General features: G+C 36.9%; 1 protein-coding gene across 1 annotated transcript; it reads right to left on the bottom strand.

Annotated features, from left to right (window-relative positions):
* Window positions 1-22,429: 22,429 nt before the first annotated feature.
* On the bottom strand, window positions 22,430-23,092 carry LOC130886767 (inhibitor of growth protein 1-like). The gene has a single exon (XM_057788871.1). It carries the CDS (start codon window positions 23,015-23,017, stop codon window positions 22,460-22,462), a length of 558 nt encoding a protein of 185 aa, XP_057644854.1. The 5' UTR covers window positions 23,018-23,092; the 3' UTR covers window positions 22,430-22,459.
* Window positions 23,093-26,537: the final 3,445 nt, after the last annotated feature.

The following is a 26,537-nucleotide window of genomic DNA, read 5'->3' as shown; positions in this document are numbered from 1 at the left end:
CATAAAACTGGCAATGTTGGTTTTGATCAGAGTCAATGGAACTGAGTAAAAAGACAAATACATTCATTTATTTAAACATTAATTCATTCTCCAAAATTAATTGTGTGCCTAAAATATGTCAGGCTAAGTACTGGTTATAACACTGCAAAACAAACAAGAAAGTAAATATTTAATGAAAAGGACAATTCCTTTGCTCTAGGGGCATAATTTTGTGGGGAGGTGTGTCATGAAGAGATACGGTGGGCACAGTAACAGTATATCACGCTAGTTTCAGCAAATGCTAGTCAGCATTAACAAGGCTGACTGTAATGTCCCCCATTTCATATAAAGCCTGGAAGAAATGTATTTGTGAAGCAGGAAAGAAAGCAGTTATTGGCTGGTGTGATGCCTGGATGGAAGCAGGGATCTGCAAGGGTTACAGAACAATCCTCAGTGATGCTTGTGAAGTCTTAAGAAAGATGTGATTTGCATATCAGCCTGTGAGGCTGAGAGTCACACTCTTTTCTGAGGCAATGAAGGCACTAACGCGAGAATGTGCGATGCAGCCTCTTCCTTCCCTCAGGGAGAGCAGCACATCGCTGATTTGCTGTTTTAAAGAGTTTTTGCTCTATTTTTAGAATGAAAATAAGGCTTATGGTAGTTCACATCTAGATGCTTAAAGTTTTTAAATTGTCAATTACAGAGCTCAGATTCTGAACTTAATGTACTGTTACTCTAGGTTCACCAGAGTAGGACTAATTTTCACCATATTATAATCTATGTCTCTAATTTCCGAATGACGGAAACTCCTGGAAGGTGTTATTGGACTTCTAAAACATTGTCTGCTACTGAAATATGAACTTCGGGTTCATAGTCCCTCTGACTTACCTTACCACCCATTAACCTGTGCGTGTTGATTAAACACTAATGTGAACCGAAGACAATTTCACTCGGGTTTTCTCTTTCTTTCAACAGACTTCATCCTTCCAAGCCTTTAGTTAAGCTTCTCTGTTCTCCTGCTAATTATCTAAAGCATTATTAATTTGAAACCTAAAACTCATAGAAGTCCTTCAAGTAGTTCTACAGTGGCAGTGGAGATGAAGTTACAATATAATTAAGGGTTTAAGAGATTCTCATGGCTAATCTCCAGATTTCTAGACCTGAAAACACATCACTCTCTCTTTTGTCTAAATTTCCTTCTTTCCTCATTAGTTTATAGATGAGGAAGACACAGAAAGGATTGAGGAATATTCACCATAGCCTTTTCTGAACAGAAACAGAGAAGGAGTGGATGGGAGGGAAGGAAAACTGCAGTAGGAATGTATAATAAATGATTAAATTTAATTAATAAATATACTGTCTGAAACTGATTTTAAAAAGTTATTTGATATTTAAATAACTACTGTCTGTTATTACCATTCTGGAGAAAGTTTCACCCTGCCTTTTGCTTAAAGTCTCTGAAACTGAGTAACACTTACACAATAAGTCAGTGAAAGTGGACCCTGTGTGGAGCTGCCACTCTGAATTTCAGGAATATAAAGTAAATGACAGACACAAAAATCTATCCTCCTATTTAGTGAGGAGATGGGGTCTTGAGAGAGTTAAATATTCCTCTTAACACAGAAAACATCATAACTATATTATTAGGTATTTTTATGAGCTTTTGGGTAGAGTGCAATGGGAGAGAGTAATTAATTGATTATAATTATGTAAGTATATGGATGGTTAATAGGAGATTCATAATGTATGCAGTCAAGTTCTATGGTTTCAAGTTTCTTTCCCCTTGCTCTCTGTCTGTCTCTGTCTCTCTTTGTCTGTGTGTGTGTGCGTGTGCATGTGTCTGTGTGTGTGTCTATGAAGATCAAAAGTCGACCTCATGCTTCATTTCTCAGAAACTGAACACCTTCTTTACTAAGGAAGGGTCTTTCACTGACCAGGCATTTAAGTATAAACTGACCTGGAGAGCCAGTGAGACTCAAACATCCCCACTTCTACCTCCCAGGGTGGGATTACAAATACTCACCACCATTCTTAGATTGGAGATTTTGTTGCTGTTTTGTTTCTTTAGGGATTTCCCTCCACACACACCCCCAAGTATGGTTTAAATTGAAATAGACTTATATCACTTTCTTCCTCCAATTCCTCCCTTCTACTGCACCTCCCAGGTAACCTCTCTCCAATTCATCACTGTTGAAGGAGACCGCTTGTTGGTTCCCAGCTGCTCAGCCCCCAAATAATCACACAGAAACCATATTATTTAAATCACTGCTTGACTCATTAGCTCTAGCTTATCGGCTAACTCTTACATCTTAATTTAACCCTTTTCTAGTAATCTGTGTATCTTTTTGTTTTGTTTCATTTTGCTTTGTTTTGTTACAACTACCCAGTACCCCAAATAAAATCTGATGCTCTTTTGAAAAGATTAAATGTATAGACAGGTTGATGGAGAAACTCTAGACTCTATAAATTTATGAGGAAACTAATGTCTGTGAAGAGACCTAAGTTGTGTTATTTTCTCATGGAAATCTTAGAAAACAAATTCTTCACATTTATTATAGCTACATTAATCCATACTTCTAAACACACCTCTCTATGCCTTTACTCAAATTACCATATCCTCCATGTGTGGTTTTAAAATATATTACAGCTAGAAACAATAATTATCTTCCTCACTTTGGTTCTTCTTCCCCAATCTATTTCAATAATTTTAGTTAATTCTTTTAAATATTCTTATTATTTCTAAAGCACATGTGCATAACCTTATTTTATGACATACCTCATTTTAAACTTTAGAGTATTCCAGTGCCGCCCCAGACCAGGAGGGTCTACTCTTCTTACATCTCCTATTTGAAGAATACATACTTCACAATGTTATTGAATATCCCATGTTAACGCAACTTTGACTATGTTGTGGCAGACTAGCACATGAAGCATTGGTCCCGGGATACCACCTTCCCATGAGAATCCGAAGCCTTCGAAGCTGGGTGAGGTTATTTCCATAATTATCTCTCTAGAGGTTGCTAGCTACCTGTGTGCTGAAATCATCCTCTTTGCTGTCATTTCTTTTCCATCCATATAGACACCCAGCCTACAATGGTAGTCAAATATTTTCATATTGGAGGACACAGGGTTAAAGCTAAAACAGAATGTTATGAATAAAAAATATTAGAAAGTCTTGCTAAATTACACCAGCATAAATGGAGAATGTAGTTTTATGTTGCTAAATCAGAGAATGAGAGGGTAAATGAAGGTCAGTATACTAAACAGCCACACTCCAGTCTTCTACCTAAACTCTGCTGCTTAATTAATTTCTAGATTATTTTAACATACTAGCAATAGACAATCATAGAAGCTTTGCTATGTGTTTACTTGCAAAATCCTCTATAAATGTGGAGGTGAGACAGGTACAGTGATTGAATCTCCACACATTTTTGGGTCCTTCTAAAAAAGAGGGCTGGAGAAGGAGCACAAGGGTTAATAACACACAACACTTTCTCAAAGGATATGACTTCAGTACAGCACTCATGTAAGGTGGCTAACCACTACATGTAACTCTAACTCCAGGGGTTGGGATCTAATCCTATCTTCTGGACTCTGTGGGCTGGTACACACATGTGCACATAGCAAAGCTCATACACACACACACACACACACACACACACACACACACATATACAACCCCACCACAGGAAAAATAAAATTCAATTTAAAAAGTAAAAATACCAGATGTGTTGTACATACAGAAAAAATCCCAAGTGTAAGATGGGCAGATATATTGTTATAGATAAAGACACTTGCACACGCACACACACAATGTGCCTGGTAAGAATACGCATAGAAACTGGATTTCACAACAATATGTTGATGAGTATAGATGCAAACTATCTAGAAAGTGTTGTAATGACTGATTTCTGCAGGTCACTGGAGAGTAACAGAGACTGCTAATGAAATGAGTACTCTCAGCAGCTGTTCAAATTCAAAAGAAGATGTATTTACTCCACTTGGTGCCAGGATGTTCTGAACTAGATAAATCTTTGATGGTTACTTATTGATCAAAGGGTCTGTAGTAATAAATTTTATCACTACCTAGGAAGTCCCCACACAATTTGTAGACCAAGAAATATTTATGTGTGCCATGGGGAGATCAGATTTAAGTCACCACAATACCCAAAGTCAGATAGTCAATTGCAAACAGGTCAGAAAAGGTACGTGTGGGAAAAGGAAGTGACAATATCATGAATATATATGTATATTCCCTTCTTAGCATTTGCTTGGTGCTATTTTTCAATGTCACCATTCAGTAAGTGAAGAAAATGCCTAAAATGGTGATTCTGCCACCTCTTGAAAACCCACAAGGTCACAGTGTTAATCCTGTTGATAAGTGCTTACACCATGCCCTAACTTAACTTTCAGAAGCCAGTCTCTAAATGCAATTGTACTGGGAACAGAATCTGTACATGTGACAGGTTTTGTGTTTGTTTCTTGAGGTGATAGAAACATTCAGTGTTCTTCATGTTCTTTTTCTTATTGTTCTTTTGCTAAATAAAACCAGAAAATGCATCTGTGTCTGTTACATTTCTCTACCATCATAGAAGAAAGAACATCAAAAACAATCATTAGCCAACAAAGCTTGCCTTGAGATTCTATGTTCTTGTTTTACTCCCATACTGAATCCCTTTCCTTGGTTTCTGTCACTATTCCATCCTATAGACATCACCATTCTGGAAGGTGGAATCCTAGAGGAAGAGGGATGAACAAATTATGACTCACCAATCAAGTTCAACATATTTATAATTTTGACTTTGTATTGAAAATTGTTTATGAAGGTTTTAAGCAAGCCCCTCCCACACACGTGATGAAGGGCATGCAATATGGCACAAATTCAATTCAATCTACAAAATGTAGGGTGGCTGTAGACAAAGTACTTGCCAAGTCCCTGATTGCTACATGTCTAACATCATTGAATTGAGCAAGCAAGTAACATTTGGGAAATACTGCTAAATATTTTTTAATTGGAATTTTACATTTCAATCCCAGTTCCCACTCCCTCCCCTCCTTCTGTTCCCTCCATCTTCCTCCCCCACCCCACCGTTCATCCACTTCTCAGAGAGGGTAAGGCTTCCCTTCCTCTCATTCTGTTCTTCCCCAGTTCATGCTAGGAGAAAGCCTATGTGATCAAACAAAGAGTGCCAGCTGCCTATAAACTGAGAGAAGAGAGCTCTGAATGGAACCTCCCCTGCTCAAGGCTTATTTCTCAAAATCTGGGCCCCAGAACTGTAAACAAATATATCTCTGAGGTTCTGAAAAGATGAGAGCAGAAAGAATCTCTCTGCTACTGTTAGAATGGTGTGGATAAATGCAAAGGAACTCAAAGAACGCCCTCCCAACTACAGTGAGGTAAGAAAGCTCACAGGAAGAACACAATGTATCTTCATTCTCATCATCACAAGCTTTTCACGTCACCTGATGAAGAACTCAACGCAGCTCTTGACTCCAGCCACAGTGACTGGTGTAGATTATTAAAAGCTTCTGCCCATAAATTTGAATTGTAAAGATGTCTGAAGGTTGTTGGAGTACACTGTGTACCTTTTAGGCTTTTAAACAGGCTGCATCCCTTGACGAAGTTAACGTAGAGAGCATGAACAAGGTTATCATGGGCATGGCCTCCTCCTCCTCAAAAAAAAAAATGGGATAAAAGAAAAGTATTTCAGGTAAAAATCCCAAGTATCTGGTCATCAGAATGAGAGCAGATAGAAAGGGGAAATCAAGAGAGAGGTGGATCCATGTACTCCAACAATAAGCTTAGGGTTGGGGTTGAATGTTACTGATGCTGGGCTTATTGCTGCTGGGGCAGTTACATCTGTTCACTCTGCCTTCCCTGTTTCCACACCGGCTTCCTTTTCTCTGAAGGCTACTGGTCCAGAAAGGTATGGGCTTCTATGTCTGCTTCAAGTAATTTGAAATCCTACTGGGAAGTGTATGCAGCCCATCCGACAGGCTTATCCTTTCTGATTGGCATCTACTACATAGACGATGGCAGTGCATTCTAGTGCTGATAACACAGACTCTCATACAAGATTACTATGATTCAAATATTAGTCTGCTAATTTCATTGGAAGTTGTGAAATCTTGGGAAAACAACGTTACCTCTGTGTCCTGAAATTTCCTATTCTGCAAAAGAAGGGCAATTTGTGTCAACAACTCCTAAAGTTAAAATGAGATTTAAAGTAAAAGATGTGTGTATGAGAACTTCTAAAATGGAGCATTCACAGGACACCTTCATACCCAGTGTTTGCTAGTATCAGCTGTTAGTATTGACATGTGCGTGTTTATTTGTGCTCCCTCTCTTTCCTCCTTCCTCCTCTGTTCTCTTCACTTCTCTTCCTCTTTCTCCCACCTCTTCCTTCCCTAGAAAGACAGTTTCCATAACGACAGATATTTATACAAACATATCAAATATTTGTGCACACATGGATGCACATGTCAACAGCCTGTTACTATCTATCCATATTCATCAATATATTTACTTAATCCCATCCATTTGTCTGTTTATCTAACATCTATCTATCTGTCTATCTATTGTCTATCTATCTATCTATCTATCTATCTATCTATCTATCTATCTATCATCTCCTTAGACAACTAAGTATCATTTATTATCTTAGATAGACCCTCTTAACATCTTCCCGTACATCCACCTTTGTTAGTAATAAACTAAAACAACTTTGTAATATTTCAGTTTAATCATCTTTGAACAGATTTATCTAACGATGCTATTTTTCAGAATATTTCAAGCCCTCACTTCCATTCCTTAAGTTACACTCTGACTGCACATTCAGCCAGTCAGGTGTATCTAATAATAGTGCTACTAAAACTAACAACATAAATAAAAGTAGCCATACAGTGGTTACTTTCTATATGTCAGGCCTGCTACTAAAATGTACACATTATCTCTTCAGGCATCACTACTCTGGGATGGAATATGAACTGTATGGAAAACCTAATAATATCTCACCCCGTTTCTTCCTATTTCTATATGTAATAAATAGCACAGAGCCTGCTCCATAATTTTGCTGTATTAAATATGTGATTAGGGAATGTAGGAATCCCATTTAAAGACAGAAAAATAGAGACACATGCATTATACAACTTAATGAGATCCAGTGATAACTGAACTCAAGGCAAAATATTCCCTACTCTCTACTCTTTCAAGACATACTTTCTTTCATCTGATCTTCTTTCTTAAAGATTTGACAAATCTTTGCTCTATATTAATTTTAATATATTATTTTATTATTTTAATATATCTTTATTGAAATCCTGTCTTTTAAAAATTATCCACCTCATTTTGTTAGAATAAATAAAAATGAAAAGATATATGTGTCACCCAGTAAAAATGCGCACACTTAACTCCATAATATTAAAAAGATGATTTAAAACAAAAATCAATATATCTTAAAAGAATTTTTTCTGTTTATACTGTGTAAAAACAGAGCAAGAAAATAGATTTATATCATACATACTGATGGATATCAAATGGATAATCATTTAGTCAGTTCTTAATAAGTTATGTTTAACTTTGAAATACATTAAAGTTGAAAGGTATACAAACGTGAGGGTAAATGGGCAGACCAGGAGCGAGACTATGGCATGTTACGTCACTGTAGGAATAACTGAGAGATTGTACAAATGTATTTTTAATAATGTTATAGATTGTCATTGCACAGCAGCAAAATTGAAAAAAAAACTCGGGTGTTTTGACATAGAGGACATGATATTCAGTGGACATTTGATAAGATATTGCTGGTCTCCTGGTAGGCTGGGTGGGACTGATTTAGTCTGTCAGTAGACACAATAAACTGATGCTTCCCATGCAGAGAAGTAATAGTACCCTGGAGGCCAACTTCAGAGGACCCAAACTTATGTGTTTATTTATAATATTAGATATTATAAAAGATGAAACTTATCCTTCAGGCTCATGTGTTTGGTCCTGTATTTCCTAGAGGCAGCAGATTTTCAGTTTGCAGAATGGTGGCAGCTGTGTCCTAACTACCAAGTGAGCTGCTCTCAGTTTTCTGCTTCTAGACCTTCCACGATGTGGTCAAGTTGTTCCACAGGCAGCCACTACGATTGACTCCACCTGTCATGTCTTTCCTACCTGGAAAGACATTATGAGACAAAATGACACTTCCTTCTTGAAACTGCTTCTGATGCAAATTTTGTCACAATGACAAGAAATGTAGCACAGATATAAATATGAATATATCTCAAAGTAGCAGGATTAATTTGCCATGGAACAGAAAGACAAAGACACACAGAGAGAGAAAGACAGAGACAGAGAGCTTAAACACACTGCTTCTGTTTCTTTGCTTCCACGGTACCTGGTAAAGTGTCACATGCTATCGTGATTAAGGAAAGAGTGGCAAGCATGTGCCTCTTTTATTCCTACAGATAACACTCATCATTCCATAAAACTTAACAAAATGTGTCTCTTTTGTGAATACAAGGCTGAGCAATAAGCTAAAGTAAATATAAATTTAATCTTCTTATCGCCATAACACATACAAGATGTGAGGCCTGTCAATATTCCAGTGGGGCCTTTTGAACACTTATCAGTCAGCGGTGGCAGTTTTGACAGGATAACTGCTTACTGAGCGCCAAGGGTAGGAGCTCTAAGCCATCATTTTTTAGACATTTATTACATTGAAATGATTATTATTTAAGATAACTTTTCTCCTCATAACTTCTCTCAGACTCTCTACCATCTCATTATGAAGTGTTTTGATGTAAATTTTATCTGTGTGCAGTAAATGCAATATTGATGCTTTTAATAAGCAGATCTTTGCATTCAAAGGGGTTTTATGATCTTTAATATATCATAGTTTGAGATATGCTACAGTCTGTTTATCCTGGTGTCATATTAATACTGTAATATGCCAAATGGAAGCTTCCATAAAATTTGATGATTACTTTGGTCTAAAATCTGTTTTATAAATTCTTTCTCCAAGATTCATTTCAAATATTATTATGAATAAATTTCAAATAATACCAAGATTTTTCAGTAATCAGGGAGTACATAACTTTTTATCTTCATGTGGTTTTTTGGTTATAATTATAAAAACATTACTGAAAATTTTATTCAAAATGGTCGTATAGAAAAAATAATTGAAGACAGGCATACACACAAAGAGTGGAGCTGTCTCTAAGTCATTATGTATGCATAGGTTTGATTCATCTGTGTTATTTATGAATTGCTCTTCTTAAGCAAAAGATGAGAATAAACTCATCATCTAGGAAAGAGTACATTTGCATGATATCAAATTCTACCACTCATTAGAGTTTTCCCAATCAGCTCATCTGAATAGGAGATGATGATGAAAACGAAAAGGTGTAAGTATGCAATAACTACTTTTGCGTGGTAAGACTGGGCTATAAAAATAAAGACCAATTATATGCAATGGAAACATTTATCCCATTTGATTTGTTTACCACCATAGCTGTGTTATGGGGATGGAAGGTAAGGATATGCTTGTATTGTTTGTTCCTCATTCTGGATGATGTGATACTCGAAGTTGATGGACTCACAAGCCAGATTTGGGATAGAATATACTCGAGGGCATGTATGAAATCCCAGGGTGTTCTACACTTAATTCAGTTCTGAGTTTATTTATGGATGTCAATCAAGATCACACTGACAACTTTGATAAAAAGAAGAAAGATGAATGAACATAACACCATAGTGAAAATACATGAAATAATAGCAGTCCTTAAGAAAATTAATACAAATAATGAAACAAGTCTGTGTGAAAGAATGTATACATATTTTATAGATATATTTATTTGAATCAATATTGGTGGCTGTATTTTACAATCAGGAATCTACAACATGCAAACTACGTAAAGTAGAATTTTCTAACATCTAACAATTCCTCCATTCTAACTTGCTACATCTTATAATATAATGTTTAAGCAAGAACTTGATAATACGTAAACAGTTAACACTTCAAAGCATAGATATGTTTTACAAAATATTTCCATCTACCTCCTTCACCATGAATAAATGTGCATGCACGCACACACACACACATACACACACACACACACACACCATAGGGTGGGCAGTAAAGTTAGCAACTCAATGATTGAGTATGAGGAAATATCCAAATGAAGACAAAGGGGTAGAGTTTGTGTGGGCGGTCAGTTCTAAATAGATGATGAGCTGAGTAGTAAATATGAGGATTCACACAGAAGAGTTACTGAATGGAGTAATATTTCACTTATATTTTAAGAAATAAAGCTTGCTTGAAGATCAGAGAGTAAAACAGCCACCCTGGTCAGCATTACAGATCAGGCAGTGGTAACACACATCTTTAATCCCAGTAGCCACACTAGTTTGCCTTAGAAACTGGGTGGTTGTAGTGCATGCCCTTAATCCCAGCACTAGAAAGAAATAGAAAATGGGAGGAGATAGCTCTCAGTCTGTTTCACTTTGAGGATACCTGAAGGGCAGGATCCTCATTTTGGACTACGGTAGAGGTAAGAGTCAGTGGTGGACTGTTTTACTTTTCTGACCTTCAGGTTGAACCCCAGTATCTGTCTCCGGGTTTTTATTAATTGTGCTACAACTGAAGACTCTATTCCACTAAACATTCTCTGCTCTATTCTAGTATTACCACAAGAGAAGGAAAGCATAAACTTCACCTAAGCTCAAATACTTAGAGTCAGTCAGACGAGACAATAAGCACTCTTTAAAAAAAAAATACTGAGAGTCTGAGAGAACATCCCTGAATTCTGGCCAAAGGCAGGCAAGAGTTAGATGTTCCTTGAATCACAATAGAAAGTTAGGAAACAACTCCCAGGGCACTGCAGTACAACAGTGAACTGGATCATAAAGGCCTCTGAGGGATCAAATGGGAATTCTCCTTCACTCACAACTATACAGCCTATGTGTAAAAGACAGGTGTGGCATTCAAAAAAATTATCATGTCAAATTTAAAGAATTAAGGTTGACTGCCATTAAGCCTGTACAGACCCTGTGTGACCTAAAATAGGACAGAGCGCGAGCTAACTTGGAGACCTGTCCAGTAACAAATGGGAAGCAGCTAGCTGGCTCTGATCACACCCATTTATCTTGGAGTGATCTTCTCTGAGTGGCCCAAATCCTTCCAACAGGAAGAAAGTAGTCATTAGAAAGCACTTGAAATTCTACTATTCAACCCAAGGAGAATTCTGCATTCCCTTCAACTCATCACATAACTTCCAACTTTAATTTACTCTTCCTCAAATATTATTATGTCTATAACCACCACGTATTTTATAGATGAAAATAGAAACAGATTGTAAATTAAATTCTAGAAGTTCTAATATGCACATATTTATTTTTATATATTTGTAGAATGCTCACAGAAAGATTTTGAATCATGAAATATTTAGCCTTGTTATTGGCTCTAAAAGTATATTCCTGCTAAATATTCCACATGTAAACACAGACACATACATATGCAAATGTCTTCAGAAATAATAATGAAACAAAAACTCATATGTCTAATATTACACTTAAATATAAGAACTTATCCATATCTCAGTTAATAATAATTTGGCAAACATTCTGAGTTATAATCTGATTCCTAAATGTCAAAATCTAGTTCTTTGTATTTTATACATATTTGAGAATCATATTGCCATATTTTAGTAAACCAACTCTGTCAATCCAATTAAAAACAAATTAGCATCAAAAGTGCTACATTTGCACGATTCTATAGGAGATACAGAGGTCCTTGTGCTCACAGATAAGGATTAAAAGAACCAGGAATGTTAAACACACAGGGCTGTCCCTTCAAAGAGAAATGTATCACCTGTTTTCTGTCCAGACAGACTGGGAGTAGACAGAGTAAATTGCCTACTGGCTTTGTACTACCACAATGGATCATCTCTCAGACTTTTATCGTGAGTTGCTCAGTTTATAGAACCCATGTTTAAGGAAAATATTCTATGTAGTCAATCTATAGAATCCATTGTTATGGAGGATATCACATGTAGTCAATCTATAGAACACATCATTATGGCGGATGTCACAAACTTTACAAAGAGTTTTCATGTAGTCTTGTCTTAAGCTTTATTTGTGCATATGGGATTGAGGTTTTATCAATGGACACTTTTTCACCAAATCATGCAGTGCTTAATCATGCCTAAAATAAACTACTCAGGGTCAGACTCCCAGAGTTTAAACCAACACTGGCTACTGAGTTAAGATGAGCCAAACTGCCTTCCTGCCTCCCACAGTGGGATGCTCCTTTGCTGGTCATGGTGATTGAAGAGACCCCTGTACTATTCCAAAGAACCACGTATTGAATTGTAATCCTCACTGTGAGGTTTCAAGGGAGGGGGGGATCTAGCCATAAGGGAGGCCATATATTGGCTATTACAGTATTCTAGATAATGTGTTGGGGGTTGTAGCTGACTCCAGATAAGAGAGTCTGAGAATCTAACAGGGGCAGGGAGTATAGCAGGAGACTACTTGTTCATTTCCCAGCTGCCCAGATCTGAATAATCACATAGAAATTATATTAATTACAACACTGTTTGGCCAATAACTGATATGGTATTCCTTTCTGTCTTCTGGGAATATCATTGGTTAATAAAGAAGCTGCTTTGGACCTTTTTCAGCACAGAATAGGGCAAGGCAGAAATTCTAATCAGGTAGAGGAGGAGAGAGTAGACAGAATCAGAGAGAAATCATGTAGCTGCCACAAGAGACAGACACTGGATGCCAGCCAGAAACTTACCTGTAAACCATGAGCCTTTTGGTAAAATACAAAATAATAGAAATGGGTTAATTTAAGATAGGAATTAGTCAGGAATATGCGTAAGCTAATAGGCCAAGCAATGTTTTAATCAATACAGTTTCTGTGTCGTTACTTTGGGTCTAAGTAGCCAGGCAACAAATGAGCAACCCCCACCAGCAAATGACTTTAGCATATTTCTAGCTAGCTCTTACATCTTAAATTAACCCATTTCTATCCATCTGTGTATCACTATTATGCTGGCCTACTGGTAAGTTACCTAAGGTTCCAGAGTATCATTCTCCTTCAGCAACTACATGATGTTTCCCTGACTCCACCCACTCTCTCTCTTTATCTCTGTTCAGACTTTCCACCTGGCTTCATTATGTGAAGCTACTGGTCAAAAAAGCTTTATTCATAAACCAATAAAGCAACACATACAGAAGGGCATCCCACATCAAGGAAGAAAGAAGAAAACGAAGAAAGGGAAAGAGAAGAGGGGAAAGAGTTGAGAAAAGGAGAGGAGGAAAAGAAAGGAAAAAGGAGAGAACAGGATTGATATAATCCATAGGAAATACTGTTATGTGGGCTCTGCCTCTGTGGGTGGATAGATCCATTCTTGAATTGATAGTGCACCTGCAGATTGAATGTGCTATAAAACCTATTCTGGCCTTTCTCTTATGTGTTGTTCTGTGCTTATATTCCACAGAATCTTCATCAGTGTGAGCTCTGCTTGATAGGACAAGCAGAACTATGGGCACATGTCCTTCCCAACACATTTCCACACTTGGTGGCACAGCAAACTGAACAAAAATTATTCACTGTGACGGTGATTGCTCTTGCTCGCTTTCCTCTTCTTGTGCTTCCCTGCTCTTATTTTTTTATTCATTCTGACATTATCTCTTCAACTTGACTGACTTTCACTAAACAACATGGAGAAATTTGTTTCAGCATTCAGCTGATGTTATGGAGCTTCAAACCATATAAAACTGTTTCACTCTATGATTTATGAAAGTTACTCTGACAAACTTTACTGGAGTCACACATCATAGGAATGACAAGAAAGAGTGAAAGGGGCAAACTGCAGATACAATATAGAATAAAAAGCTAAACCAGACATTCAAATAAACAGACTTTTAGCTTATGTTCCAAATCTTTTCTAAAATATGCCAACAGTGGGTATAATTTGCTATTTTTTGAATTTAAAATTAAATTCATTTTTCTGTATTTCTGTTATTAAATCTGGGAGCCACAACAATGCACGGGTTATGGGAATGCTCTCATTTCTACTGAGGTTTTCAAAGCAGAAGATTAACTTACAACTAGGATACCAGGTTTAGATATTTCTGAGTGTAGAGTGGTTACTTAGTGTCTGTAAGGACCTGTGCAGAATCCTCAATATCACTAAACAATAAAGAAGCAAGTCGATAAATAGAATAACACATTTAAATATTATGATGCTGGAGTTAGCTATTGTTTCCTTTTCTCCCCACTCCTTTCTGAAACCGTTATCTTTTCTTAGCAGTGACAGTAAAAGGTAGTAACACTGGAAATCATGATGGCAATGATGCTGGGAAGAGCAATGAGGGTAAAGTGATCTTGGTTTGTAAAGTTCCTTTGTGCATGCCATTGCACCTGATTTTAATGTTATATTTTTTCATAGGCATTAGAAAAATAAAAAGGAGAAAATGCCTATATATATATTCCTCCTTTTAATTTTTATAATATATAAATCTATATTATCGTTGTTTCTCCGCTTAGATATATTCTTATAATGAGATCATCTTTTTGTAAGAGTTGGGTCAGTAAAATTATGTTGAGACATAATCCAGATTAATTCAGAGCCTGCTGCCTTCTTCTAATAACTGCAGCTTTACTGGGGTTGCATTTTTTAGATGAGTTGCTTTATTGATTTTGTTCATTGAATAAAATGATTTTAATTAAATGAATTCACCCTGACAAATATGAGTAAAAATTAAGCCGACCATATGAGGATAATTCTGTATTAATGAACTGAAGTAGAAAATTGAGCAGATGTTATAGTGTGAGACCATTTTTTACTTCTTGGTCTCTGTAATTTCTCTACAACGTAGGTCAGAGTATACATGGACCTTGCATAATCAAGTATTCAATCTTATTATACTCTTCATTTGTAGTAGAGTAGTTTTCAGCATTTAGTCTTAAGTTTCATAATATGGAAATTTTAAAAGTAATTTTGAATAGTATCTGAAACAGTTTAGTGAATACTGTACTATACTGGGAACACAATTATTACAAAGCAGTTAAGGGGTTGGAGAGGTGTCTCAGCAGTGAGAAGAGTTTGTATTGCTCTTTCGGAGAACCCAAGTTCAGTTTCCAGCATACAAGTCACGTTGCTCATAATTATTTTAAACTCCAGCTTTACTGGATTGCATGCCCTCGTCTGACCTCCATGGGTTCCTGAATTCAAATGCACATACTCATGCAAACAAATGCACATATGGATGGGAGATTATGTCCACTTGCCCATCTCAGCACTGGGATTCTGTCTGACTTGAAACTGTGAAGGTCTTATGCATACTGACTCAATCTATGTGAGTTCATTAGTGCATCAGTCCATTCGTACCAGGAAGACAAGGTTTTCTCGCTCTCATCCATCTTTTCTCACTCTTATAATCTTTACATCTCTTCTACCACATAATTCTCTGAGCCCTGAAGGGAGGGGTTAAATGAAGACATCCCATTTACAACCCAGTGTTCCAAAGTCCCTCACTCTCTGCCTTGTCCAGTCTGGGTCTCTGTGTTAGTTTCTGTCTACTACAAGGGGGTGCTTCTCTGATGATAGCTGAGTGAGATACTAATCTACAAATCACATTGAACTGTGAGACCGTTTTTATTTTTGTATTTAATATTGTTTTGTAGATATTTCTTACCGTGTAGACAAGCTGGCTTTGAATCCACAGATATCAGTCTATATCGGCCTCTCAAGTCCTAGGATTATATAAATATTTTACCATATCAATCAAAGTCAGTTTTAGTTTTGTCTTACTTTTCATTTTTCTGAGAAGAATGGATATGAAATGTTCTCTGCTTATTTATAGGAAAAATTGATAGCTTTTGTAGTATTTAAACACCTATTGGTGTTTATCTAGAATGACTGCAGAATGCCTTTGTTGGGACTAGGCTAAATAAAGCTCTTATGAACATTTGTTCCTAGATAAGTCTTTAGTGGACATTGCTTTCAACTCTCTTATGTGAACATATAGGAGAGGAATGTGCAGTCATAGATTAACATACTTGTAACTAAAAAAAATTAAAAAAACATACTTGTAACTTTCTAAAAGGCATGCTAAGCTTTTGTTCAAGACACCCTACTTTGTAATAAGTCTTCACCAATACTTAACATGGTCTGATTTAAAGCATTCATTTAGATAAATATCTAAGTCATACAGAATTATCAGCTCTACTGTGTGTGATTAAATTCAGGTCCCTATAGAAGGTAGGAACCCAGTAATGGATCACTGAGTGGTGGATTTCCAAGAGAGAAAGAACACAGCTGCTTCAATGATAAGAGGAATAATGGAGCAGGAATAAAGAATAAAGTTGGCTAGGGACAAAGAGCCGAGGGTAGAGGAATAATATATAAGTCCTAATAATAAAGACCTTTGAAAGCTATACAAGGTGGTATATTATTTTTATTTTAATAAATAGATCTTGCCTGAAGACCAGAGACAAAACTAAAGCCACTAGAAGTCAGGCAATGGGGATACACACCTTTAATCTCAGGATTTGAAAGATAGAGGCAGATGGATCTCTGTGAGATCATTGCTACCCTGGGCTATACAAGATCAATGGAAAAACAAATTCAGGTGGAGGTTGTCTGCTTAGTCTGGAGTTGCCGAGACTTGCCAGAGGTAAGACTTCTCTAGTGGCTTCAATGCTTTGCTTTTTTGGTTTTCAGGTTGAATCACAATTTCTGTCTTTGGGTTTTTATTATTCATGCTACATTTTGCTCCCAAATGTGGAACTCAAAACCACAACCCTTAAATTAAAAGTCTCATGCTATACCAACTGAGCTAGTTTTATAAAAAATTAAAAACCTATGTGGAAAGTTCTATGACTTAATTTAAAAGGAAAATTGAGACTTTGGATATTAGCAGAAATAGACCCAGGAGAAATTATAGTACTTTTACTAATGATGAAATTAACAAATTATGGGAAGAAAGTTAACACTGGAAAAGATCTTGAAGTAATTTTTTTGAGAGCCATTAGCAACAACTATGTCATAAGTGAGAGAATTTAACTTATAAAGAGATCTGATTGGACCCTTCCTCTCATTTTATGTAACACACCAATAACTGGAGCCCCTACATTTTATACTGATACAAATAAATCAGGAAAGGCTGGTTAAAAATGAAAAAATTTAAGTAAAATGGAATAAAGCTCTTATGATCCTATCCAAAAATCAGAATTACATGCTATTCTTAAGGTACTAAGGGATTTTAAAGAAATTTTCAACATAGATACCAATTTGAAATTTACAGAAAGAAATGCTTCGCACATTGAAACTGTTGAGTTTCTACCAGGTGATACAGAACTGAATTCATTATTTACTCAGGTACAAGATATAACCATGACTAGGCATCATCATCCCATACACATAACATAATCTGATCCCATACAGATCTGCCGGGTCCTCTAGCAGAAGAAAATACAGATATTAATTATTGATTGGAAATGTGCTGAAGTTCTCAGAATCTCACAAAAAACATTATGTCAATAGCAAAGGTTTAAAGAAGAACTTTTCCATTACATGACAACAAAGCAAGGAGATTATAAGGAAATGTTCAACTTGTTCTTTATAAAGCCAAACACCACTGGCTATGGGAAGTAACCCAAAGGGTACACACACACACACACACAAACACACACACACACAAAAATGAAAACTGGCAGATGGATGTGTTATATTTTGTAGAACTTGGAAAATTAAAATAAATACATCATTCCATTGATACCTATTCAGGCTTTCAATGAACAGTTGCTTTGAGATCAGGAAAATGATGATTCAATAATCACATATTTGTTAGAAATTATGGCCATCATGGGTATACTTCCCCAAACAAAGGCAGACAATGCTCCAGCATATGTTTCTAAGAAAATGAAGCAGTCTTTTCCTTATTATAATCTAAAGCATATTGCAGGTATACCACATGATTCTACAGACTAGGCAGTTATAGAAAGATCAAATACAACTCTAAAGGATATATTAAATAAACAAAAACAGATGAAAATTACCCCCCAGGGATGATTACATAATGCTTTATTAACTTTGAGTTTTCTAAATGCTAATGAAAATGAAACGGCAACTGCAGAGACACATTGAATAGAAAAAAAAAAAACCTATGTGATTAAATCAACCGAGATACCTGAAAGATGTACTGACCTCATAATGGAAATGAGGACATGTGTTATATTGGGAAAGGGGTTTTGTTTTTATTTTCACATCCAGAAAAAAAATCTCAAGAAAAAGAGAAAATTGGCCTATTGGCATATTTTGAAAAGAATAAAGTTTCATAAATATTCCCAAATGTGTGTTTCTGCTGTTCTCTACAGACAGATAATGCAAATGCTCTTTTTGTTGTTCCAGTCCAATTAAATAAAGATTAAAGCTGCCTTGGTTTTGGAGTGTGACTATCTCCTTCTCTAAACCAAAGCATGATTATTAAAGTGAAATTCAAAATCTCTGTCATGTATCAGAAAAGCTATGATATGGTTTAAGAAAACCATATCATAGAAAAGAAGAAAAAAAGTTAACGTTTAACTTTATTGCTACTAATCTCATAATCCTTCTGTTTTATATTGACCCTTTGACAGTTTTTTTGAGGTATAAGACTTAATATATATATGTATGTATATGCATAAAATTTATGCCCTGGCAATGTGGAAGCATGCATGGGAAGCCTATATATGAGGATTCTGTTGAAGTAGTTAGTCCATGTTGGGTTTTATTGTCTAAACTGATGAAGATGACTGACCAGGTCTCTTCCCCAAGAAGGTACCAGATCTCATTACAGATGGCTGTGAGCCACCAGGTGGTTGCTGGGAATTGAACTCAGAATCTTTGGAAGAGCAGGCAGTGCTCTTAACTGCTGAGCCACACACACGCGCGCACACACACACACACACCACAAACAGACACACATATATAATATTTTAAAACTTTTATCATGATATTAATGGTCATATAGAGTACTAACTAATTCTAGAAATAAGTTTCATCTGCCTTCCTATACCTAATTTTGGGTTTGAGTCTCTATCAGTTTTCGGCAATGAACCATGAGCATACCTAACAGTGACCTCTGAAGTCTCCATAAGGAGGAGAGGGTCCCACAATAGCAACTCCTCCAGGATTATAACACAACCTAAGGATAGGCTTTGGACTACATATTACTCAGATCAATTTGGGGTGGTTAGCTGAAATGATCCAGCCTAACAGACTACTCTAGCTAGGACTTGAGACAATCCCTGCACTTTCCCATTATGCAAAGATAGGACAACAAATAATAAAATTACCTCTCTCAGGACTTGACAATTAACCAAAAATTCTTTTAAAGATACAATTGCCCCCAGACAGCAGAAAGTAAATTTAAGAACATGATGCCCACATTCCTAAGAGGAGGGATGAATGGTGTTTGAATATACAATGGATTATGGATAGTTGTCATTGTTTAGGGGGTTAGTTACAAATTATTATTGGTAATGGTTAGGAAAAAGACTAAACACAGGAAATTAGAATCAAGGTTCTTGTTTTCAAAAAAAGGGGGGATACAGATGTGATAAGATAAAAAGGTAGATTATTGAATGTGCTTTTAGAAAGCAACTACTAGGCTTAAATATTTTACATTGGATTGAACTTTTGCATAATGTACATAATTTTTTATATTGAGATTAATGTTAGAATATACTATACATATATTTCTGCTCTTATTCAAGATATTGTACCTACATAACTCATTTAACAATGCAATGCAAATTTGTAGTCCTGAAGATTTTTTATCAGTTGTTTAGATAATAAGGAAGTATAGGTTAGTAGTTATTTACCTATAATAATTGAACCTGTAGTCACATTAGGTATGTTTTCAAGGCCAAATGAAGATATAGTTAAGACAGACACTTCAAACACTTCAGAGATCTACAGAATATGGCATTTAATATGTTTTAGTAACCTAGGATCTTTTTTTTTGATGATAATGATGATGATGATGATGATGATGATGATGATGATGATGATGATGACGACGAGACATGTCTGTTCCTGGCAGCACCAATTTACTTCAGAGAAGATTATGGGTCTTGTAAAAATTCCACTTGGAGTTTACTTTCTTTGTGGCAGTATGCTGTCCTAATTGGACAAGCAGGACACAAAAGAAAATGACTGCAAAACATTGTCAAGATGAGAAGGGACAGCCCTTCAAACTATCCTGCTTTGCAGAAGTTTGTCGGATTTGCTAGGCCTATAGATTGAACATAGATGCCCCAACATTTCAGAGGAACTTTAGCTGACTGTCCAGGCAGTCAGCTGGAACAGTCCTTACTCACATTTTTTAGAAGTCACTTATTTGCAAGTCCTGCTTACTCAGTTAATATTATTTCCTTCTTGAGTCTCTGAGTAAATTGAAGATTATATTGTTATAGTTTTTTTTGTTTACCAGATGCAGAAATAAAATATGATATAAAATAAATTAGGTACAAGACTTTGGACTCATCATAATAGCATAGATATGGAGTATTTTCTCTGAATTTGTCATATACAAATGGACTAGACATTGTTGATGTACTTATTACCTTACTTACAATAAGTAAATATATACTTACTGCATATATTTTTTCTTATATAAGTTATAGCCTTTTATTATAGACAAAATGGAAATATAGTGGTATATTAGTTATATTTTAAGAAATAAATCTTGCTCAAAGACCAGAGGCAAAGATAAAACCCCTAGAGGCCAGGTATGGTGATACACACCTTTAATCCCAGAATTTGAAAGACAGAAACAGATGGATCTCTGAGTTCAAAGTTCCCTGGGCTACATAAGATCAATGAAGAAATAAACCCAGGTAGTGGTGGCCTATACCTTTAATCCCAGTACTAAGGAGTCATATCTTTAATCCCAACACTAGAAGGAATATAAAGTTGTGGAAGAGAAAAGCTGTTTCCTTAGTCTGAAGTTGCATAGCCATGGTAGAAGTAAGACTTCTCTAGTGGCTTGGTTGCTTTGCTTTTCTTGTTTTCAGGTTGAGCCCCTATTTCTGTCTCTTGGTTTTTATTATTCACACAAAGCTATATGGAAACCTAATACTTCAGAAGTTTCCTAAGATGTATCCATATACTTATACAAAAGGAGTTTAAATGGAGCTATCCTATAACAGCAGGATGATGCATTTTCTAGGTCTCTTTGGCTGTAAAATAAAAACCCCAGTGCCAGATAAGTGTTATTTCTTGATTCTTGGTCAGTAGAGTCCATAGATCTTCAGAAATATTAAATATTATTGACACTGCTCTTGTATATGGTCCATATCTAATACTAAGATTCTATTGAGTTATAGAAATAGATATATCAAGCTGGTTCTGATATGAATTCTTAATTGCTACAGAAGTACTTTCATAATGTTGTGCTGTACTATACTAGCAGAGAGAAATTAATCACTAACACTACCCAGCTGTAAAATCTATGAGCTAAAACAGGAACTGGGCTGACAAGATATGTCCTCTTGTGCATTTGGGGCATGGATGTTATAGCAGTAACCAATCAAATATTCTGATTGGATTAAATGCCAATCCACAAAGACAGATCTCTATATGCCCGGAACAGTTAACTGGGTTCAAAAACTAGGAATGCCTTCATAATAGTGTATAGAGAAGAAGTTAAGCATACATAGTAATAAAATATATCCTAAATGTTTATCAGTAACCAGTAAATTAGTGTATCTCTCAATCCTCATGAAAGTTTAATTTTAGAATGGATGTCCTTTAATACTAAGCCCATCCATGAAGGGGAGACAGAAACAAGATATAGTTGACATTAGGTAGGAAATGATATTTGCTCACATGGCAGGGCTGCTATACACATGAAATTACAGAGGCTAAGACTACATGCATAAAACCTGCACAATATTAAGACATCCGAAACTGAAGCACGTATGGCAGGTCAGTTCATGAATTTCTACCCCTTGCATAGGAGTTATTAGTAATTGTTGGCTGCTGGGAGAGGGACAGGAGCTTCCCATGCTTCCGTGATGTGCTGCACCCATACACACAGAGACAGTGCTAAGTGGACTGATAGTGGGTAGAACAGAGTCATGAAAGTGGGAAGAAAAAGTGGCATGGGCAGAATTAGACAGCAATGGAAGAGTGGAAGTAGATTTGATCAAAGTGTATTCATCAGAAATTCTCTTTATATATCTGTTATATTACTTCCAAGTCACTCCCCAACCCCCAAAACCAGCCTGACATTTGCTGCCATGTTTAATTGGAACCTCTCTTTGTAGTTTCTAAACTGCTGATCTCAGCCCCAGTCTGGTACGGGTACACCATGAAGACACAGGCTGTCTCCGCTGTCCCGAGGAGAGGACCCCCCAGCCCCTCTAAAAACACCCATCTGACCGTCCTCGGACTTACACCGGAGGGTCTGTTCTCACGTGTGAATGTCCACACACTACCTGGTGTAAGCCCTTTCTTTCTTGGACTTCTCCAGGGCTTTGTCCATTGTTTTCTCGCTTTCCCCCCGACATTTGGGGCAGTACCACTTGCCCTTTGGTTTATGGTTGAGTCCCACGCAGGAGAAGTGGAACCACTCGATGGGGCACTCGTCGTTGTCACAGCCGATCATCTCTCCATAGGAGACCTGATTGCACAGACAGTACGTGGGCTCGTTGGGGTCGATGGGGAGGTCTGCGGGAGAGGCTTCCCTCTCTGCTTTGGCCTTGGAGCGTTTCTTCTTCTTTGAGGTTTTTGCTTTCTTCTCCTTGGGCGTTCCTGAGGTGATGTCATCATGGTCGTGATTATTAGATGCATTCTCTCGATTCTCGTTGTTTCTCTGCCTCCGGGACCGCTTGTTATTCGGCTTGTCTGCCTGAGCGATTGTTTCACTCTTTGACTTGTCCTGGCCGGTCTTGCCGCTGCTGCCAGTGCTGTCGCTGATGTCCTGGTGGGCTTCGAAGAGCTCCACATGACTGTCCACCTGCCTGGTGCGGTTCTCCACCAGCTCCACCATCTGACTGACGATCTGGATCTTCTCATCGCCCAGCTCCTGGCTGCGGATCAAGGCCCTCTGGATGCAGTGCAGCACCCGCCTCTAATTTGGCTGTTTTAACAAAAATGTTATGGTTTACAAAAAAAACAAAATTCACCAGGTTGCTGAAGTGCAGCAAGAGTGCTTCTTGCTACCACAGTGTATATCCACATGACAAGCTGGTCAAAGGTTTAAAGTCTAAATATTATTTTTTAAAAGGGTAAATGAGTAAATTTTACATGACATTTTATACATGGCCTATTCCCCAACTGGCCATTTTTAATGACTGGGTACATTTTTAATAGGTCAGACACAAGTGGTCCAGGCAGTGGGTCCAAGTCTTGCCTTTGCTACCCTAGGTCATAGTGTAGCCACCTTTAACTTATGAAGTGTATAAATGTACATTTCCCAGCCACCCCGCCCCTGCTGTATTATAACCGGAAGTGCAGCCTGGTGCTGTTGTGAAGCCAAGGTGCGCGTCCTGCTGCGTGTGTGAGCTGTATAGATGTTGTGTCAAGAAATAAATGAAACTTGACCAGTTTGTTTGTTTAGCATTTAATTTTAACATATAAATAATTTTAAATTTTTTTGTCTTAAAAATTTATACACCAGCAGTTTAGACAAAGCCTTAAGCAAATTGTATATTACTGATGTCACATAATAAGGAAGTAGACATTATGTCCATGCCAGCAAATCAATGTCAAAACTACTTAGAGCAGAGGTTAGGAAGTGACTGTGTACTAGAGGTCAGCCCCACCATCTGTTGTGTGTGGCCTGTGAGCTAAGAAGGGGCTCTGTGTTTCTAAGTGCTTTGAGAAATCTCATTTCACAATACATGAAAGTCCTATGAATTCAGATTTGAGTGTCTATAAATAAAGACTCGTTGGAACACAAAAAAAAAAAAAAAAAAAAAAAAAAAAAAAAAAGAAATTCTCAAATATTTAAAAGAAAGAATTATCACTCATTGACAATGTTGAATCTTTTCATATATGTGATCTATATAATTATATTGGTAAAATAGAGTGTGTTTGAACTATACTCATATTTACTGCATAGTTTATTATTTTTAAGACCTTCTTTTTATATTGTCCCTAAGCTACTTTATAAAATATGTAATTTCAAACAGAAGCCTAAGACTTCCTTTTACCATCATTATTAACAACATTATCGCCTCCACCATTATTGCTACTAGTGCATAACAGTTGTACAAAGTCATAGGCTTCATTATTCATTTATATAAAGCTTAGATTACTTTGATCATGTATACCTCCTCTTTTCCCCTTTTATCATCAATTGCCCTCTACTTTTCCCTTTCACTTCCTACCCCGACTTTGTTTACTTTAAGTTAATTACTATGTACACATCTGCTGGGAAATATGTGATACCTGTCTCTGTGCATGCAAGTCTTTCTGTTAGTTTTTGCTGGAAAACAGCGGCTGTAACATCCCGCAACTGGACACAGGAAGAGAAGAGCTCTGGTTCAGAAAGTTTGATAACATATCAGCCATGAAAATTCCACTAGCTGTAAGGCAGGCAATCACAACTATCCTGAGCTGTTCTCCCTCCTTTGGGGGCTAACATTCATATCATGATGTTGAGAATCTTGAAAGTTACTCACATGCAAATGTCTGCCCTGATTTCTTGGTGTTTCAGCAAATGGGCCAAAAGGGCTCCTGATGATTCCCTCTTGGATAGAAGTGAAAGTCTTCCTGAAATATCTTTTAAATCTTGATGTGGCAGTTCTGTAAGGAACCCATTTAGGAAAGTATAGCAATAAACAGACAGTAAGTGGTAGGGTCCTTGAGTTCACTTCTCTGACCTTTGGGTGGGCATGACTTTCATCATCCCAGTGCCAGGATGCAAAGCTGCCATGAGTTCATGATTGCACCATGCTTAGAAGGCAGCGTTACACAGACCTTCTCATTATCTTCTATCTCTTGAATTCTTTCTGCAACCCCTATCTTACCCAATGGCACCTGTGTCTTAAGAGTGTGGTTTGAACATCTTGTTTATAGTTGAGTCCTCAACAGTTACAATACATTACAGGAGGAAGGGGCCATAATATCTAGTCATCTGCCCACTAGTGACCACATCAGGCTCTAATTGATAGAACCAAACCCGGGACCATATAAGAGGGGCCTAATTAAACTCCCTGGGAACACAAAATAAGCAGAAAGTAGTGAACATTGAAAAAGATATGGAAGAAAGAAGGCAGGGATGGGAGGGAAGAAGGGAGAGAGAGAGGGAGGGAGGGAGGGAGGGAGGGAGGGAGGGAGGGAGGGAGGGAGGGAGGGAGGGAGGGAAGAGAATTCAAAGCACAGCCGATGTACAAAAAAAAGACACCTCATTGTCATATGAAAGGCAAACCCATTGAAAGAACTTATTTATTAGTTGTTTTTAATACTTATTTTGGAATGTGTTATTTTTATGTTTGCAAGACTTATTTTGTTTCTTAACTTGTTCTATCTAAAGAGAAAAAGCAAAAAATCATTTTTCTTATGACCTTGACCCTGTATTACATGTCTATAATCACTCTGTCTGATGAAAAGAGAATTGTAAATTTTACGATTGCCTCAAACATTGTATCTTAATTGAAGGTACCTCCATTCATTAAGATATTTTAGAAAATTTAATTCTGTTCATTTTAATATTACTTGATATTAGCTATGCTTTAATTTAAAACCTGAAACATTACTGCTCACAGTAAACAGATATCTACTTGGGATTCACTGTAACAATAATTCCCTTGCTTTTTTGATAGGCAAGCAGTAAAATAACTGTAAAATTGAAGTTTGAAATGAATAAACAAAGACAATAAAATCATTGTTTAAAATCCTTCTACAACAGCAAGGGATTAATCGTTTTGGCAATTCCCCCCTCAAAATCAATTCATACATAACTGGTTTTGGCTACCTGGGGTAATGTCCACGCTTTATTTGTCTTACATCCACACATGTTTGGAGGGCATAAGGGAATTAAGACAAGTATCCAGATAATTAAGAAAAGAATTGCAGGCCATGTTAATAATTTTTATCTAAATTTGCACATGGCATTTGTCAAGCAGACGGCCCAACATAGAAACAGAGAGAAATTACTTCATTTGTCTCATACTGAATACTGTTTACATTGTTGCCTACCCTCTTAGAGAAACGGTTGTGTTTAACTCTAGCAAAGGGAAAGTTCTTTCACTTTTTTGTTGTTTGTTTGTTTATTCATTTATTCTTCTTCACATATTAAATCCCAACCACAGTTCCCCTCCCTTCTCTCCTTCAGTCCTCCTCCACTACCTCTCCTGTCCCCCATGTCTTCTCCTCCTTTTCTCTTAAGAAAAGAGCAGGCCTCCCAGGAACATCACCCTAATACTACAAGGGATGTTGCAATAAGACTAGGCATATATACTCATATCAAGGCTAATTGAGACAAACAAGTAATTTGAAAAAGTCCTAAGGAAGGCAAAAGAGTCAAAGGTAAGAGTCCCACTCCCACTGTTAGGGATCCCACA

This window comes from Chionomys nivalis, chromosome 14, assembly GCF_950005125.1.
Source record: "Chionomys nivalis chromosome 14, mChiNiv1.1, whole genome shotgun sequence".
Classification (NCBI taxonomy): Eukaryota; Metazoa; Chordata; class Mammalia; order Rodentia; family Cricetidae; genus Chionomys; species Chionomys nivalis.
The sequence above is the reverse complement of the archived record's forward strand: the minus strand, read 5'-3'. Positions and strand labels throughout refer to the sequence as shown.